This window comes from Cinclus cinclus, chromosome 25, assembly GCF_963662255.1.
Source record: "Cinclus cinclus chromosome 25, bCinCin1.1, whole genome shotgun sequence".
In the NCBI taxonomy this organism is placed as follows: Eukaryota; Metazoa; Chordata; class Aves; order Passeriformes; family Cinclidae; genus Cinclus; species Cinclus cinclus.
This window is the reverse complement of record NC_085070.1, coordinates 5395506-5412775: the sequence shown is the minus strand read 5'-3', so window position 1 is coordinate 5412775 and position 17270 is coordinate 5395506. Positions and strand designations below refer to the sequence as shown.

The 17270-nt window shown below is 47.3% G+C and overlaps 1 protein-coding gene across 1 annotated transcript in view; it reads right to left on the bottom strand.

Moving 5' to 3' along the window:
* Nucleotides 1-12409: 12409 nt before the first annotated feature.
* The window catches only part of NECTIN1 (nectin cell adhesion molecule 1), an 89222-nt gene continuing 84361 nt past the window's right edge, over nucleotides 12410-17270 (bottom strand). The window contains exon 10 of the mRNA XM_062508743.1: nucleotides 12410-13433. Within this exon, the coding sequence (XP_062364727.1) occupies nucleotides 13215-13433 (219 nt within the window). The 3' untranslated portion in view covers nucleotides 12410-13214. The remainder of the gene's footprint in view (nucleotides 13434-17270) is intronic.

Sequence of the window (17270 nt, the reverse complement as noted above, 5' to 3'; positions counted from 1 at the left end):
AATTTACACCATGAAATCCTGTTGTTTTCTCCCAGTCCAGGCCTCTCTCCAGTGTGAGTTGTAGCAGGGAAGTATTGCTTTATCTCCTGGGTGATTCCCTGACTGGGGTGGGGTTACAAAGGATTTCCAGCTAGGAAGAGCTCAAAAATCTCCCTGCTCTGGGTGTCTGTCAAGTTTTAGGCTGCAAAAGGCCTTCTCATGGCTTTTTATCTACAAACAAGTGACTGCAAATAAACACCTGCTATTCCCACAAACGTGACCTTTCCCAGCAATTCACCCACTCACAGCCCATTCCCCATTCCCTGCAGAGCTCAGGTGACCTCCACAGCTCAGTTTTCCTCCTTCTTCTGGCCCTGATTTTGCTCTGAGGATGCACCTAACACCTAAATAAGTTCCTGAGACACATCTGCCCCTAGACCCCCTCGACACTAATCCAGGCTGATGCCATTTGCTCTCTTCCCATTTATAAGGTCTGATTCCCATGTAAATGTTTCATTTGCTTCCGAAATTACTTTGATCTCTTCTGAATTTTTTATCTCTTTTTATTGCATCCTGGGATCATAATCCTGCTTTATGTCCTGCTATCTTTCGGAGAGGCCAAATGCCTGCTCTGCATTTGTTTTTCAGCCTGGCATTTTCACTGTGCAATTGGCTACATGAGCACACTTCTGAGGGAGAGATTCACAGTGGAAATTAAGCATAAAAGACTAAATGCTCCTGTTGAGCTGTGAGCTGTTGCGTTGCTTTGTTAAATTTTTAAGAGTATTTGGATGGAAATGGTCCCTCTTTTTGGTTTAGTTTTAACAAATCTCCTCGGAGAAACCATAGCAGCCTTCTGGAATGCGCAGGGAAGTCTTGTCTGTTTTAATAAAAGTGAGAAGGGGAATCAAAATAAACCCAGAAACAGTGATAGATTCTCTAAAATTAGCAACCTCACAGGCATCCTAGGAGAACTAACTCGGGAATGATGGTGTGACATGCACAGAAATGGGGGAGAGGCTTTTTGATCTCCTCAGCCAAGCTCCAGGCACGATGTTGGGTGGGAAAGCAATGTTCTGACTCGAGTCAAAGGTGTGATCTCCATGGAGTACAACCTGCAGCTCCTGAAGGAGCTCCTGCAGGCTGGGGAAATGGGCACTGTTGGCACAGAGCTTCAACCACGAAGAAAAGAAGTACAAGGAGCAAGAGGGGTGGGAGGGGGAGTGTGGGTGAAAAGCAGGCTTGGAGGAGATGAGCAGGGTGCAGAAGGGAGGTTTTGTTGTGGAAGAACAAGGTTCTCCATCTCCAGCACATTCTGGTTTGCAAAGTGAGCTCACCCAGCTTCTGAACAAAAAGAAAACAACAAGACCTGTCCATAAAGCCTGAATTTCCCAGCATTAAGTTGTTGTTGCCTCACATTTCCATTCAGGATCTCCTGTGGTTTATTCTCTTCCATCAGTGAGCTCCTTCTGCTGCCTTGGGTTCAGGAGGGGCAGTGATGATGAGGTGGTGCCCCTTGAATTTCCACATCCAGCCTCTGCTCAGCTGGCACCGAGGCACTCCTGGAACACAAAGCACAGGCCAGGCCTGGGGAATCCTAAAAGCAAAAGCCTGGCTTGATCAAACCCTGTTACACTTTAATCCTGGCTGCCTGCAGATCTCCCAAAAAGCAAAGTGCGGCCAACAAGACAATCATGGCCTGAGACACACGAGGCTGTCCCTGAATCAAGAGTTGGATGCTGATGCAACATTTAAAGAGAAATCACTTTTCCTCAGCTGGATAAAAATTCACTGGCAGATGGGGCTTGGTGCAGCCCCCTTTATTCCCTTCACCCCCTCCTTATCACTGCAGCAAGTGAGGTGTTTTCACTGTGAGTCCCAGAGTTATGGCTGTTATTAAGTTGGAATATTTTTATAGACTTCTCCACTTAGAATATACAGGCATGTTTACACACACAGCCCTTTTGCTTTAATTTAGTCCTCTCCTTCCCTGCACCCCATCAAGTAACTTCTAATAAATGACCAAATAAATGCATTCAGATAGTGCTGTAATGGAGAAAAATTCAGTGTCTAATGAAGAGATTGTTCCTACCCCAGGACTGTAAAGATGAATGATGATGGCTGTGGTTTGAAAACTCCTTTTAGTTTAAAATATTACTCCTTCGTAAGGAAAAAAAAAGAAAGCACAAAGGGGAAAAAAAAAAAAGCAACAAACCAACAAAACAATTCTGTATAGTTTTTACCAGTCAGGATCTGCTTGCACACAGAACAGAAACTGTCGCAGCCAAAATTGCTTCATATATCATAGGCCAGCACCAGGCAGATAATGGCAAAGCCAGTTCTGATCAGGGAGTGATTATTGCTCCATGCTCCGAGCACTGATGTGCAGACAACTGACTGCAGCTTGATTTCCTTCAACTGGATTGATCTTTCCAGGCTGAAATTAAGAATGTGATCACCCTGATGAGGTGTTGACCTGAAGGAAAATTCCTAAAAGGAGCCAGTCCTTCCTCTGTCACACTTAAATTTTCTGTGTGAAATAGGATTGTCTCTTTTCTGTAGCTCTGGGTGCTTAAAGGGAGGAAAAAAAAGGCTTTTTTGTCTTCCTGACCTGTTACTGACAGACATCAAATTATCTCAAGATCATCCTGAACCTGATAGAAATCTGAGATCAGACCAGTTACCAGATTGCAGAAACAGGAAGCAGAACAGAGGGAATTGTGATGAGATCATTTAGTTTGGTGTCATTTTGCTCTCCCCCAGCTCATCCAGCATGATCCTGGAGCACCCACACTTTCCCAGGCTGGGCGTGTTTGCTGATCCCACAGAATGTCCCTTTTCCCAACATTTTTGTCATTAGGAGTTTCAAAACGGGGACATTTCCTACAGGTACAGCACCAGCCAGACAGGATCTGCAGGAAAAAAATCACAGCACCATCAGCGATAAGAGCAACAATTAAATTCTGTCCACTACAAGAGCTGTGGCCACCTCTCCTCCTTGTTTATTTTAGGGTCTCAGAGAGGACAGAAAGTTGGGAGGATCCCAGGTTTGCCCACATCTGGCAATTCTCATGTGCCTGCTATTAACATTTCACTGCTGCAGAACAAGCCCCAAGCTGGGAAAGGCATCCAGTGGCCAAAGGATCAGAGGAGACAGCAAATAACACAAAGAGAAAAGCCTTGCACTGATGAATCCCCTGCTGCTGAGACAACAACAAGTCAAACTCCCACCTTTCATGGCTAAAGCAGCACATTAAAATTAATTGAATGAGCCTCAACATCCATGAAAAGGATGTTCTGTGTCTGTTCATCTGAATCCTTGCTTCCCTCTGATTTTTTTTTTTTTTTTTGGTGTGTCATGAATCCAAATTCAGGCTGTAAATTCTCCTTGTTGTAAAGCACAGTGAGACACAGACCCAGGATGTGCCAGAGTTTGTTATTGAGTTTGTAATATGCAATTGTGGTGATGATTATAATATCAGCAACTGGATTTCATCTGTCCCCACACATTGAAACAGGCGAGCTGAAATGAGCAGTGACAGGAAAATGGTCTTGTTTGCACATAAATCCTTTAATAACCAGCAATTTCAGCAAGAGAATAGTAGGAGAAAGAAGAAGTTGAAGGACAAAGAACTCACATATTAAATCCTATATTGAAGTTAAGTCTTAAAAAGCGTATCATTAAGGCTTTCAACATGACTTGAAGAGTGGTAAAATCAACCAAAAAGGGTTAATTCTCCCCTAAATTTCTCATCCAGCCACCACTGTTTGCATGCCTTTTAAGGCAGCCAGGAAATTACATTAATTTCTCTAATGTGTTCGGTGCCATAAGTTCTTTTTTTAATTACAATGATCAAAATATTGCTTAAAATTAAAGGCAGCTGCATTTGTTTCTGACGGATATCATAATTGCAATTGTAAATTGGGAAATGTAATGTTTCCTGGCGCTGCTGTGAGCAATGGCTCTGAAATCATTATAGATAGGTAGATATAAATAAACCAGGAGATCTGTGAAAATAAAGCAAAAGCAAGCTAAAAGGGTAATTAGCTGAGCGAATGGGAACAGAGGAATCCGGTGCTCAAACAAAAAAAAAATCTAAATATTCAGAGGAGCTCCGTGACTGTATTCGTATCGTGTTAGGAAAAAAAAGAAAAAAAAATTCCAAAAAGGAAAAGAAAAAAAGAAAAAGAATGAATTTGAACTTTGAAGGTTTTACTTTTGCTGTCTTTATAAATTCCTCCCCATGAATGAGAGCCCAATTCCTTTGGGGTTTTTCCTACCCCTGGGCTTGACCCGGAGCACTGCTCGAATCTTGTGCTGATCCCTGAGGATCTGCAGGTGGGAAAGTGGATTGTCCTGGGGCTCTGAGGCTGCTGCTGATGAAAAACCAAGTCATATCTTTAAACCGGCCCAGGGGAGGATCAGCTCCCCCTTTTCAGGGGATGTGAAGCCGTTTTTTTTGGGCTCCTTGCCCCAGGGCTATCCCAACCCAGGATGCTGCTGCACTCCGGGAGAAGGATGGAGCTGTGCAAGAGCTGAAAATACCCAGAAAAAGCCCTGGAGCAGCCAGCAAGGTGCAGCTGAGCCCTTTTGGTGTGCCTGAAAGCCCTTCCAGAACAGGAGCCAGTTGGGGATGGGTGTAAATCCAAAGGAATGCACTGTGCATCCATTTAGGTGTTACAGGGAAAAGAAAAATGAAGTTTTTTGGATCTGGGACCCGGGCAGCTGGGAAATGGCCAGCTCAGCAGCAACATTTATCAACAGGCCCTGAGATATAACAAGCAATCACACTCCAGCTGGTTTCCCATCAATAGGCAGGGATGGAATATTAGTAACTATTCCGTGGGATTTGGAAGGCAAACACTGAAAAAAAAAAAGAAAAAAAAAAAAGAGCAGTTGCAAACTGGAGAGCTCAGCCTTGTTTCCCTGCTCTGCTAAATTCCCTTCTCCAACAGCTCCAGGTGGTGCTGCCATGCTGGGAATGGTGGAGTGGACAGATGAGTCAGGGAGGAGAGAAACAGATGGGAAAGGGGAGCAGTCAACAGCTGTACAAACCCCTGGAACTTCCCCAGATGGAGCAGCTGACCACGGGGCTGGAATTGTTCCTAGCACAGGCAGGACACAGACATCCAACACTGGCTGGAGGATACTTCCTAGAGATAAAATTAGAGGCAGAGGAAACAGAAAAAAAAAATAAATAAAAATTAATAATTATAATAAAAGAGATGTGGAGCTCTGGCACTGTAGGACTGAACTTGGCTTTCAGTGTTTTGCCCACAAAATCTGCAAGCACAAGTAGAGCTGAAATCATTGAACATGTGCTGAAGAAATGCAGGTCCTTGCATGTGTGAGAAGGTACTTTGAGCTTAATTGGAGCTAAACCAAGCACCAGAATTTGACTATCCAGGCAAAATTCTGAGAAAAGCCAGTCCATCCCATAAAATTACCAACAAACTCTTTCCCTCTGCTCTGGGCGAGAGCAGAAGCCTGGAGACTTCTCGGGCTTCATTAAAGACATGGGGATCATTATTTTCCTTTTTCAGCTGGTGGAATCACCTCCTGAAAGGATCTTTTGGCAGCCGGAAAGGAACCTAACGAGGACAGTGAGCGATGGGAGGGCCTTTGTGGGTTCTATAAACACTATTGATTTTCACATTCACCCAGAAATGAATTAGATGCCAATTGTGTACGAGCTGAGCCCCTGTCTCCTGGACTGTGAGAACAGAACTGCAAAACATTGGGTGCCCCCGAGGAAGGAAAAGGTTGGGGAGGGAGTGCAGGGATTGAAAAGGTTGTCTCCAGTTTAGTCCCCTGCTATTGTCAGCCAGTGCCTTAGGAAAGGCCATTTCCCAGCTAATCAGGTTGATGTTAATCCGTAAGGAAATGGGTTTGAACTCCATGATCATACCTGCTTACTGCCTAATCTAAGAATTCCTTCCTAAAGAGGACCAGAAGAGAGAGAAAATGGTGGGTACTGAGTGAGTAAAGTGAAAATGGGCTCTCTGCTCCACAGGACTTTGCACTCGCACAAATATTTATTTATATATTATATCACCATGCTTGACAGATGACAAAATAGACATGCAGACATCCCCTCTGTGCCGGCCACAAGGAGCTTACCCTTCCAGAGGTTCAGATCTATTGTTCCAAACAGTCCTGCACCTCTGGGCGCTGCAGGGATGTGGAGGTCGCAGGCAGTGACAGGATGCTGTGACCCCAGAGCCCTGACAAATGACACAGCCCCGTGTCACAGAGCTCTAACCCATCATCACCACCGTGGAGAAGAGCTCAGACCCTGCAGATGGGGGTGGTTTAATCTTCTGCAGGGCTGTAACGACTCTGAACCCTGTGTCTAACATCACTCAGCGTGACTGCTTAATTACAGTAATTAGGGAGCGTGGTAGGAACCTGTGCAGTGTGAGAAGGAGGGACTGCACTCAGGAAATGTATTCCCTGTGGGTCGGGTCCATTGGGAAGTGATCCTGCCCATCCCTTCCAGCTCTGGGCTCAGCGCTGGGACTGGGAGCTGCTGAGCAGCCCCAGGCAGGGCTCGTGCAGCTTCTCCTCCCTCCACTCCCAGCTCGGGTTTTACTCTCCAAAATCAGGGAAAGATTACTCCTGCTTGCTCTTTAGGAGAAGGGCAGGTGCTGGTTAATTGGAGAGGTGTCCCTGGGAGGGGAGGAGGTGACACCATCACCCAGGAAAGTGGAGGTGCTCATCACCTCCAGGTCTCAGGGAGTGCAGGTGGGGTCCCTCAGCTGGGTAAGCACTCCAGCCTGGCAAAGACCTGTGGAGAACTGGCACACACCACTGCTGCCGCCCCAAAGGCATGGCCAGGATGACCTTTCCAGCCCGTGGCACTCGGAGGGATGGTTGGACACCATCAAAATCTCTCTGGAGAGCATCTCTGTCCTATTTCAGCCCCCCGAGCGTGCTGCCTTAGCTCAGGCAGAAAATCCTCTGTGTCCTGTGCTGGGAGCAGCTTCCAGAGGCTCAGGGCAGCTCTGCAGCAGACGTGGAGCTGGATGTCCTGATGAACAAACCTCTTCCCACACCACCAGCACATCCTGCTGCGCCTTGGATCACTCTGCCTCAGGTACTCCCAGTGCTGCTCCTGCTCTGCTCCTCACACCTGATCTCCCCTGAGCTGGAACAAACCACATTTCCCACCAGCAGTGCTGACCTTTCCAGTCCTCCCGGGGCTCAGAGCCACCTCCCTGCCTGCTGTGACACCCCTGTGGTGGCACACACGACTTTGGTCACACTTTAGCGGGTGCTAAAGGGGGACACGGATTAGAACCTGCCCCCAGCCAGGACAGAAATAATCCTGACCCAACAACACTGCACCGAGGAAGAACCCTGGCTCTGACTTAATGAACCGTAAATTCCAGCTTAATGAGTTTTATGCTGAGGAGAATAATTAATGTAATTAGTACTGATATGAAAATGATGGCACTCGAGCCTGGATTATGAGGAGGAGGGGAGGCTGGGGGTGGGAGGGAGCTTGGAGAAAGTTGATTCCGTCTATGGTTCTGCCAGAGGAGCAGGGCTGGATGCATTCTTGGCAGCCTTTAAAACCTCACCTCCCATCTGCCATAAAGGGGAAGAAAATAGAGCATGACAGTAGAGCGAAAAAAAAAAAAGAAAAAAGGAAAGCTCAGCCTGCCCCGTTTGCAGGATGTGAAATCTTCAGTGCAGCCCTTTCCTGTGCTGGCCTTGAATTTGCAGCTTCCCCACCCCACTCTGAACATCCTCCACCCTCCATGGGGCCCATTTTTTAGTTCTAGGACAAAATACCTTTATAAAGGTAATTAGATGGTAAAACAACAGCTTTTCGCCTTACACTACATAAGTATCAATTTACTTATCCTATGTAAGTGTTTTGATAGGTTTGATATATTTAGTGCAGCCCAAGAGCTGTATTTTAGTTTTATATGTATGAATAGATGCATAAATTTCTACACAACCATAAAACGACCCAGCAGGAAGTTTTCTGTTCTGACTGTGGCACTGATCAGACATTCAGCACTGGAGAGAGGGACCACAAAACCCAGTGCTGGCCCTGACAGCCACGAGGAAATAAAAGAGGAGCTGGAATGGATGTGTTTCCCAGCACCTCTGTTGGAGTGGGCAGCTTTCACCTGTGCAAGGTGTTTCTGATGCCACACTGGGTCTTTGTGGGACTTTTCAGCTCACGTGGACCACGTTTAAATGGGCACTGGCAGCAGTCTGTGGGCAAATGTTCTAAAAACTGCCATGCAGGAGGAAAATCCAGATTCTTCTCCACTTTCTGGGAAGTAAACACAGTCCTGGAGGGAGATGCTGGGATCCAGAAATACAGGATAAACCTGTCTTTGTGCAGACTGAGGAGAGCATTGCCAGCTCTGCTCCCACCATCCTGTGTGATATCCTGGCCCTGAGGAGAATTGTGTCTCTCCTTGATATTTCTGAGAAGAAGCCCAGAGAAACACTGGAGTTCTCAGCAGAATTGTGTCAGCTTCTCTCCCACAACCCGATCAACCCTTTCCAGTAATGAGAGCTTTGGCTGCTGCTGGTAGAGCTGCATTCAGACCCTCCACCCTCCCTCCATGAACCCCCCTGCCCCATTCCTCTGCCCCAAATCTGTGGCTAAATTATTCCAAAAGGCCTTTGTCCTGAGGCAGAGCCTCCAACCTCGTGCAGTGCAGCTTTGCTGCTAAAAAATATCCTGGGGCTTTTTCATTCCCAGAGCTAGTGCTAAAAAGTGCCATCAATAAATGGTTTATTGATCAATTGTGTCTGATAGGGAACCTGCTGAGGAAGTTCTGAGTGTTCAGCTGGATTGGGCTCACACCCAGCAGTGCAGGTTCAGTGTTTCCCTGCCTCTGGAACCAGGACTGAGTGTGCCTGCAGAAGGAGATCAGGCCACTGGCATGAGAAGTGGGCTGGAGAGGAGGAGGAACTCCCCTTTTCTTTCCCTAAATAGCTGCTGGCCCCAAGGACTGGCTGTTTGTGGCTGATTCTGTCCCACCCACGTGCAGTGGGAGGCTGGGAGGAGGATTCCCAAAGGGAGTGAAGTGAGACTGGCATCCCTTGAGCACAGTAACTGCTCTGGGGGCAGAGCCAAGGCAGGAGAGTGCAGCAGACTTCGCCTTGGAGGGCACTGAACTCTGCTCCTCCGCTTACCTTTGAGTCCTGTGTCCCCCGTGCTGCAGGCAGGCAAGGATGCAACAGGAAAAGTGGGTTATTCCAGTCCTGGGGAGCCTCTGGAACAGGCAGGAACTCCTGGGAGAAGGCAGGAGTGCCTGTGGGTGCATTTTGGGGGGTGCAGTGCAAGGGATGAGGGATGTGGAGGAGAACTCAGCAAGAAGGCAGCCCTGGGAGCAAGGCAGACATCAAACACCCCACACAGGTCCCACAGGCAGGACAGAAGTTGCTGTAACTCTTCAGCTCACTTTTATTTAAGTTCTGTGATCAGTCTTTTCCATCTGCAAGAGCTCTGGTGTCAGTGCCACCAACACATGGAACAGAACCCGTGACATTTCACCCTGGTAACAGGAAGAACAGCTCCATCTTAGAGGTCCTTTCAACCTAAATGTCCCTCTATCCTACAATACCAGTTCCTCCCATGCACTGCCAGCCCACTGGATCCCACTCCACCAGTTTCCAGTTGGACTTGTTCAGCAATCTACGCCCAACAATGCTGCTGGATGGCTCAGTCTCCAGAGCAGGGATCTTTTAAAGTCGATTGGCACCATGTCAGCAGGAGAACACGTCCCCTTGGCCCTGATTTCAGCACCTGCAAGCTCCCCCCAGGCGTGGGCAGCCTTATGGTGGAGCAAAGTGACGATTAAACCCGTGGCAGCAGGTGCAGGGAAGTTTGGAAAGAGCCATCGGGCAGACTCTGGGTGACAGCAGGAAAGGGAGCGAGGAGCAAGAGCCCTGAATCAGAACCATTTCCAAGCACAGATCTGTGAAACCAAAACAGTGGACTCGCTGTTTCTTACTTCATGGTTTTCCTTCAGGGTTTTCCCCCTTTTCTTAGGGTGCAAAGGAGTTTGGTGGCGTGTGGCGAGTCCCTCTTACCATTTTTTTTGAGATCAACCCAGCTCTTCAGGAGAGGCAGAGAGAACCAAGACATTCCTAGGCTAAATACCTGTGCTGGCATAAGTCAAACTACTGCTTTGAACTGAGGCTTCTCCTGGCTTTTACCTTTTTCAGGAGGATTGAAATCCTTCTGCTTTGCTGCAAGCCCAGTAAAACCCTTTGTGGCAGACTTCTGTGGGCAGCTCAGATTCAAAGCTGTGCAAGGCAAGCAGAGTTCTGTAATGCTGCAGTTTGTATCCCTGCCTTCCCCTTCCTCATCAAAGGATCTTCATCCCAGACATGGGCAGCAGAGAAAAGCACCTGCAATGTGTTCTCTGCCTCCTCTGGCAAGCAATCATTTTGTCTGGCTTCTTTCCTCTTGTATCTGAAGACCTGAACATATTCCATTTCTCATTTAAATTCCTGGATCTGTCTGAAACCACATCAGGTGAAGGCTCCAAATCAAGCCACAGAACAGGCAGAGCTCTGAAATTCCAGGCATGCAGGCAGGGAAGTTTGCAATGGATTTTTGCTTGTTTTTTCCTCATTGTCAGTGGTGCTGTGTTGATTCCAGGACATCAGAAACCCGCGGGGCTTCCAGCACCTCCTCACCTTTCCAAAGAGAGGGAGCAAAGGCAGATTTGGCAGATTCAGTGTGAGGTGAATGTGGTGGCAGTGCTTTCAGTTCAGAGCACACCCCAGTTTCCAGCTCTGTGTTAACCAGAAAGTACCCAAGGTGTGTTGGGGAGAAAACCAGAGAGAAAAATACATTTTCTGAATTGAGACATGGAGCACTGGAGTCCTTTGATGTGAGGGAACGACCAGCTCAATCCTCTGGAGACTGGCAGAGGAAACCTGAATCCAAATGATCCCAGAAAGGTTTACATCCGTCAGGACTGCAGGATGGGATTGAAAAGTTGTGTGGAGTGCTCTAGGGCTGTGTCTTGATGATACTCCCCCGATCCTTTGGGAATGAGGGTGCTCCATGCACCAGCACATGGCAGAGCTGCTGCTGCCCATTCCACCTCGGCCAAAAAAATGCTTCAAAAATTCCCCTTCGTCCACTCCTCAGCCAGCCGGGCACCCCCAGGTCACTCAGCTGGTGCACCCACCTGTCATTTAGTGTGAGGCCACCTCCCAGCAGGAAAACACCTCTCCAGGTGCAGAAATCCCCCCACAAACCTTGTCCTGGTGACCTGCCACCATCCCGTCTCGAGCACAAAGTGGCAGCGTGCACTGGGGAAGGGCTGGGAAGAGCTGGGGGTGTCTTTTGCCATTCAGGGGCCCGGGGGGATCCATGCACTTGGTGTCATCCCCTACAGGGCTGTGTTGCCCGACTGAGCAGGGTGTAAACTCCTCTCCCACATCCAGATGTGTTTGTCAGCCTGCAGGGATTCCACGAGGCAGAGCGACCCAGATGTGCTGCTGTGGGGAGGAGGAGGAGGAGGAGGAGGAGGGATAGGCAGGATGAGGTGACAGGACACAGCGAGGACAGAGAACAAGCTGCTGAGATCCAGATGGACAGAAGAGAACGTGTGCCTCAGCGCAGGTGGCAGGGCAGGAGCTGGCCTGGGACATCGGTGTGGTCACACCTCCCGGGACAGGGGCTCTCACCTGCTGGGAGTTTCGTTTCTCACCTGCACGAGCAGCACTGACAGGTTTTGGGTGCCTGGGCAGCAGGATAAGGGTGTGGTGCCCACCTCGCCCTCCCACATGCCCTCCGCTCAAGAATCCTCACTTTTTCCAGAGGGATTTTAGTGTCTGCGAAATGCCAAATTCTCAAGATGAGCCAAAGCAAAGGAAATGCCCTCTGGCCACAAAGCTTTTATCCCCTTGTTCAGAACCATCCGGGCAGTCCCCTGTTCCATGCCATGGGTGAAACAGATGGAAGTTATCCCTGAAACCAAGGATGTTCATTCCTTGTCCTCCTCTTCCTCTTCTTTGCTTTTATATACATTGAAGTGTATATCGATTTTTTTTTTCTCTAATACGAGTGAACACAAGTGTGATGTGGAGATAAATTCCCTTTTCTAAAACATTTTGTAGTCACAGGAATGTACACATTTGGATTTACACACCCACACACATTCCAATATCAAAATAAAGGTGTAGTCCCAAAACTAAGATGCTTTTATAAAAGTTAAAAGGCCAGATTCCTCTATTGGCTTTTATCCTTCATTAAGAGCAAGGAGATTACCTGAAATCCTAATTTATTCTTTATATTCTGCCTGAGTTAATTTTAAAATTCCAATCAACAGATGTGAGGAAGGGGGGGGGGGGGAAAGCTCGTGGGGGGCCATGTTAGGCTTTGAAAGGAAAATTAGGGAGAATGTTTTCCTTTATAATTATTTTCTCCTTTGGGTTTCAGGTTATCCGACCTGTTATTTAAAGGATGCTTTCTCCAAATGTGTTGACTCCGAAATGTGTCCCCTTTAAAGGACAAAATCCAAGAGATTGGGAGTGGGAGCAGGAAGGGAAAAGGACAAAAACAGACCGCCTAAACCAAGTCCTGATCTCTATTTTTGGGTTGGTTTTGAGCATCTTTCATTATAAGCATCTTATGATTTGGTTCAGCAATCTTGGCTGTTCAGCTCTTCACAAATGGGGATTTGCTATCCCCACTTCCAAGAGGGAAAAGGAGCAGGGAAGAAAAAAAAAAAAAACAAACGCCACAGCCTCAGATCTGAACACTGGCTGTGCTGTAAAACCTCACACAAGCTGCAGCGAGGGCTGTGAATAATCCACACCCGGCTACTCCGGTGCTAAGAGTGCAGGAATTGACACAGGGAATAAACCTAGGGACACTGGACTGGGTTGGGCACATCCCATCCACCACAGGGCAGCTGTCACCCACAGGCACATGCACACACAGAGCCAGGAGGAGAAAAGAAAGATGCAGGTACTGGAGAGGACGTGGGAGAAGGCAGAGTGTTCCCTTGAGCATTAGCAAAGCCAGGCAGACACTTGGAACTAATCATGGCAATTGCACCTGGATTTAAAAACCAATCAATAAAACGAGCGATGGCGAAGGGAGGGGGGCTGGAAGGCCTTGGCTGTTGAGCGACAGGAGAGGTGAAAACCATGAGTTTCTTCCTTTTTTTTTTTTTTTTTTTTTCTTTTTTGTTGTTTTTGGTTTTTTGGGTTTTTTTTTTTTTGCCGTGTTGACACTTTAAACATACTGTTCCTTAGGACAGATGTAAGGAGCCCGGGAGCCGGGAGGTGGGCAGCAGAAGGAGATGTCGGGATGGTGAGGATAAAGATCTTGTGGGAGGTCTGACAAGGGGGCATAGACATGAGGGATCTTCTCCAGATATCGATCTTCATGTGAGTAACAGCGGGTCAGGTAATCACTCGCATTCGATATCTCTGAGTGACACTTTCCAAAGTTCTGCAAGTAGAGACAAAAGTCAACGGGTGAAAACTCTGGGATCTCCGGCCAGAAAACACACACAGCTCTTCAGTTCCTTGCTGAGACACACAGGCAGCAAGCAGGATGGAATAATAACTCGTTTACCAAGCTCGAAAATGGAAACCCAGGTGATAAATCCTCACGCTGCAAAGTTTTTGTCTCACTCCCTGAAATACCCAGCTCGTTGATGAATATGTATGGATTGGGCATGGTTTGTCCCTTGTCTGTAAATACTCTGCTCTCTGGACAAAACAAGCAGCCAGAAAAAACAAAGGGCAGTTTATTTTCACGATCTCTAACTCTTTCCACACCTGAGTTTTGGAAAAGCACTGCTTGAAGGCATCATTAATCTAAGCCAGGCCTGTGCTCTTCCATTTAAAGGGCACCACTGTCCTACCAGGGCTTGGGATGCAAAATAAACTTATTGTTCCTGATGTTTGCAGGGAGACAGGAGTGCTGGGTTTTACCTGTGCCATCAGCTCCCCGGGTAGCCTCGGGGCTGCTTTTGTGAGTCAAATCAACTGCAGAAAGCATAAACCCACTTTCAAACCCAAGGCTGCTGCTGGTCCTGTGTGTTTTCCTCTGCCGGGGTGGGTGGGGATGCTTTGCTCTCCTGGGGTTGAGGGAGCATCTCTCCCACAGCCCAGGGCTGTGGCTCCCCAGAGGGTGGCAGCAGATGGGAAGAATTCCTCCCTTCTCCAAGACCCTTTCCTGCTCTGGAAACACTGCAGGATGACCCAAGCAGGATGGACATTTAGCCAGGATGCTTTTAAAACCAACCTGCTCTCAGGGGTGCTCACCAGGAAATAATTTCTTCTCCAAGAGGGAGCAAACAGTGATGGGAAATGCTTTGATGCTTGTGGTTTGAAGCAAGCAACTTGTCCTTAAGTCTTTCCTTGTTCCCTTTCAAAATCCCAGGAACAGTCAGTTTAGTGGAAAGGACAAGGGTTTGACCGTCAGGAGAAAATGCCTGAAGGAACAGAACAATCCACTCGGCTCATCTGCTGCCAGCTCCTGGATGAATATTTTACCAGGATGTTAAAAAAAAAAATCCTATATAAAACAAGGTGTCTACAATAATTTATTGGTGGCTCAGACCACTGGGAAAGGCACAAAGGCAATTTTGGGAAAAGCCTGGCTGAGCCCACCGAGGGAAAATTTGCCTGAGCCCCAGGAAAGCAGCAGCAATGCTGAGGTCAACCTCATTTTCATTTCCCTTCCATTGGCAAAACTGTTTATCTTCGAGATTAAGCTTTTAAAAGTCAGTAGTGGAGTTGCTGTGCTGGGTTCCTAAGTTTGGGTGGGCCATTCCCCCAGTTTTGTCCACTTTAGCCTTTTAGTTGCCAAGTGAAAATGTGGACAAGTGCAGCATTGGAGCTCTTTAACCAGAGGAACCCAAGGCAGGGCCATGACAAAGTCTCACTAACTCAACTTTAAATAAATGTTTGCTGTTCTTCGGACAGCCCCAGCTGATAACAAGAGGCAAAAAGGGGCTCACAGATAGGGAAAATGGGGTTGCAAAGTCCTCTCCCTGTACAATCTACTCTTAAGAACAATCACACACAACTGCAAAGGGGGAAAATCTGTATTTAGCTGTGCTCTCCTCCTGCATTATAGAGATCATTAATTTTCTGGGTTAAGCTAACCTGAAAGGGAAGTTGTCTTAATTACAGAAATTTAGTGAGACAAAGCAGGCAAGGGGGTTTCTTGTAATTTGTTATCAATTAAGTGGGAGGGGAAGTTTGTGTGCTTTTTGGGGATTTGCTAGTGCTGTGTGCAGGTTTGATGGACAGAAAGGTTTCCTGGGAGAGATGCTCAGTTAACATAAGTGGAAGTTGAGCTGGGTGTGATCAGGTGGCAGCGAAAGGGGCTGTAAGACACTCTTTTATGGGCTGACTGTGACAATATACGGGGTCAGGAAAGCATTTTTATTCCTTCTTATCTCCCAGTTAATGTGGCCACGAGCCAGGTGCCCATGCAGCATTGCCAAAAATCACCAAGTGCAGTTTTGTCAGCACTTCTGTTTGCACGGGTGAGTGCAAACAAATCCTTCTCTTCTTGCTGTTTTGTGCTCACTCCTCAAAGGTGGGGTCAGGGCAGGGCCAAAGGAAGAGAATTCCCTGTCTCCTTCTACCTTTCCTCAGCACCTGAACCAGGAATTGCTTTGCTCCTGCTTTGTTCCTTGAACTCATTTAGAGAGTGGCAAAAGGGAGGAGAACAAAACCAGCCTGGTGTTTTTTAACATATTTAGCAGCCGGTGCCCTTTGACTTCCTTCCCCAGTCCCACTGTGACTTTTCCCCAATCTAATTTATCTTTAACGAAGTTTGAAATGAAATTAGGGATAATGAACTAATTAAATTGAACTGGCACATGATTCTACCACCTTCCCCCACCTGACTTCTCCCACTTGCCTTTGTCTCCAGCATGACTCCATGCAATTCTTCATTATCTGGGTTACATCCTCTCCTCTCAGTTTTATTTCCAAGAGCTTGATTAAAGGGGATGTCAGCAATCTATCCATTTCAGACAGCCTGGCAGATTACCTTTAAACAGGCTTTATTTGATTGAATTAGGGAGCTTTCATTTCTGCCATGACTTTAACTCAACCCTTCTCCATCCTTCCACATCCAATTCCATCTTTTCTTCTATTTGCAGAACATCTCTTTGGGTAGCAGGAGTTGTGAGGCAGCTGACCATGTCCTGTACTTTTAATCATCTTGGAATAATGAGTTCTTACTGGCCTGAAAGTGAAAAACTACTTCTCAATGACCTGAGGATTTCTCTGCTATGATTTTTGGGAAATCTGAAGATTTTACAGGTGAGAGTTGGATGGGTAATGCTTTGCTCTGCTTGGCCAAGCTCATGGCAAGCACAGTTTTGCACTTATGGAATGTGTTCACCTGGGTTTTCCTGGCTGGGAAAAGCCACTTCTGCTCAAAACTGAAATTTTGGGCTTCTACTACCCTGACCTTCCTCATGTCGGTTTTGAACTTTGGGCTGCAGCACAGGTTCATGGCCAGGAAGAAGCAGCTCTGTTGAGTGGCAGCTTCACAAACTACTGTCACACTGTGGAGCAGCCAGTGCAGAGGATGTGGGGGAGACAGAAAATACACTGGGAACCAAAAAAAGAAATATTTCCTCCTGCTGTTGGGAGCCTCACATCCTCTCCTCCCCTGGGTCTGAACTCCTTACTTGGGGTATCCAAACTGGTTTTCCACTTCCAAGTATGGCCATGATTTTAGGTATCTCTGAGCAGGTTCCTGCTCTGCTTGATGCTTTATCTGTGAGGGAGTTCTTGGATAATCCCTGTCCTGAGTGAAGAACAAGCATTGATGTGTCAGGGATGAGCAGGAACCAGTGGTCCTGAGCGTGGGCCTCTGTGAGGACAAAACTGAGGGCAAGTGGGACAGAGGGACTCGCCTCTGGGTTCAGGAAATAAAAGGATTGAGCTGAAATTCCCAAAATACAGAGCAAGGACCTATGGTGAGGGATGCATTCAGACACATGCAAGTATCAACTATGCAAAAAACTTGCTCAGAATGTTGCATTCCTTCTCACAGCATGCTTTTCTCTTCCCCTGCTGCCTCTGGTACCTACCTGGTCTGTGTTCCTACAGCACCTCACACCATCAGTCATCCCAAACATTTCCCTCCTTGCTGTTTCTCTCCCAAATCCTCCTCTCCACCTTTTTGGAGACAAGGCAGGGGTGACATCCTCATTTAAAAATGCCAAACTAATATGGAACTACCTCTTTGCTTTATTTCTCCTGCAATTTGAAAATGGGAATCTGAACCCTGGTCACTGATTTGGTGTGC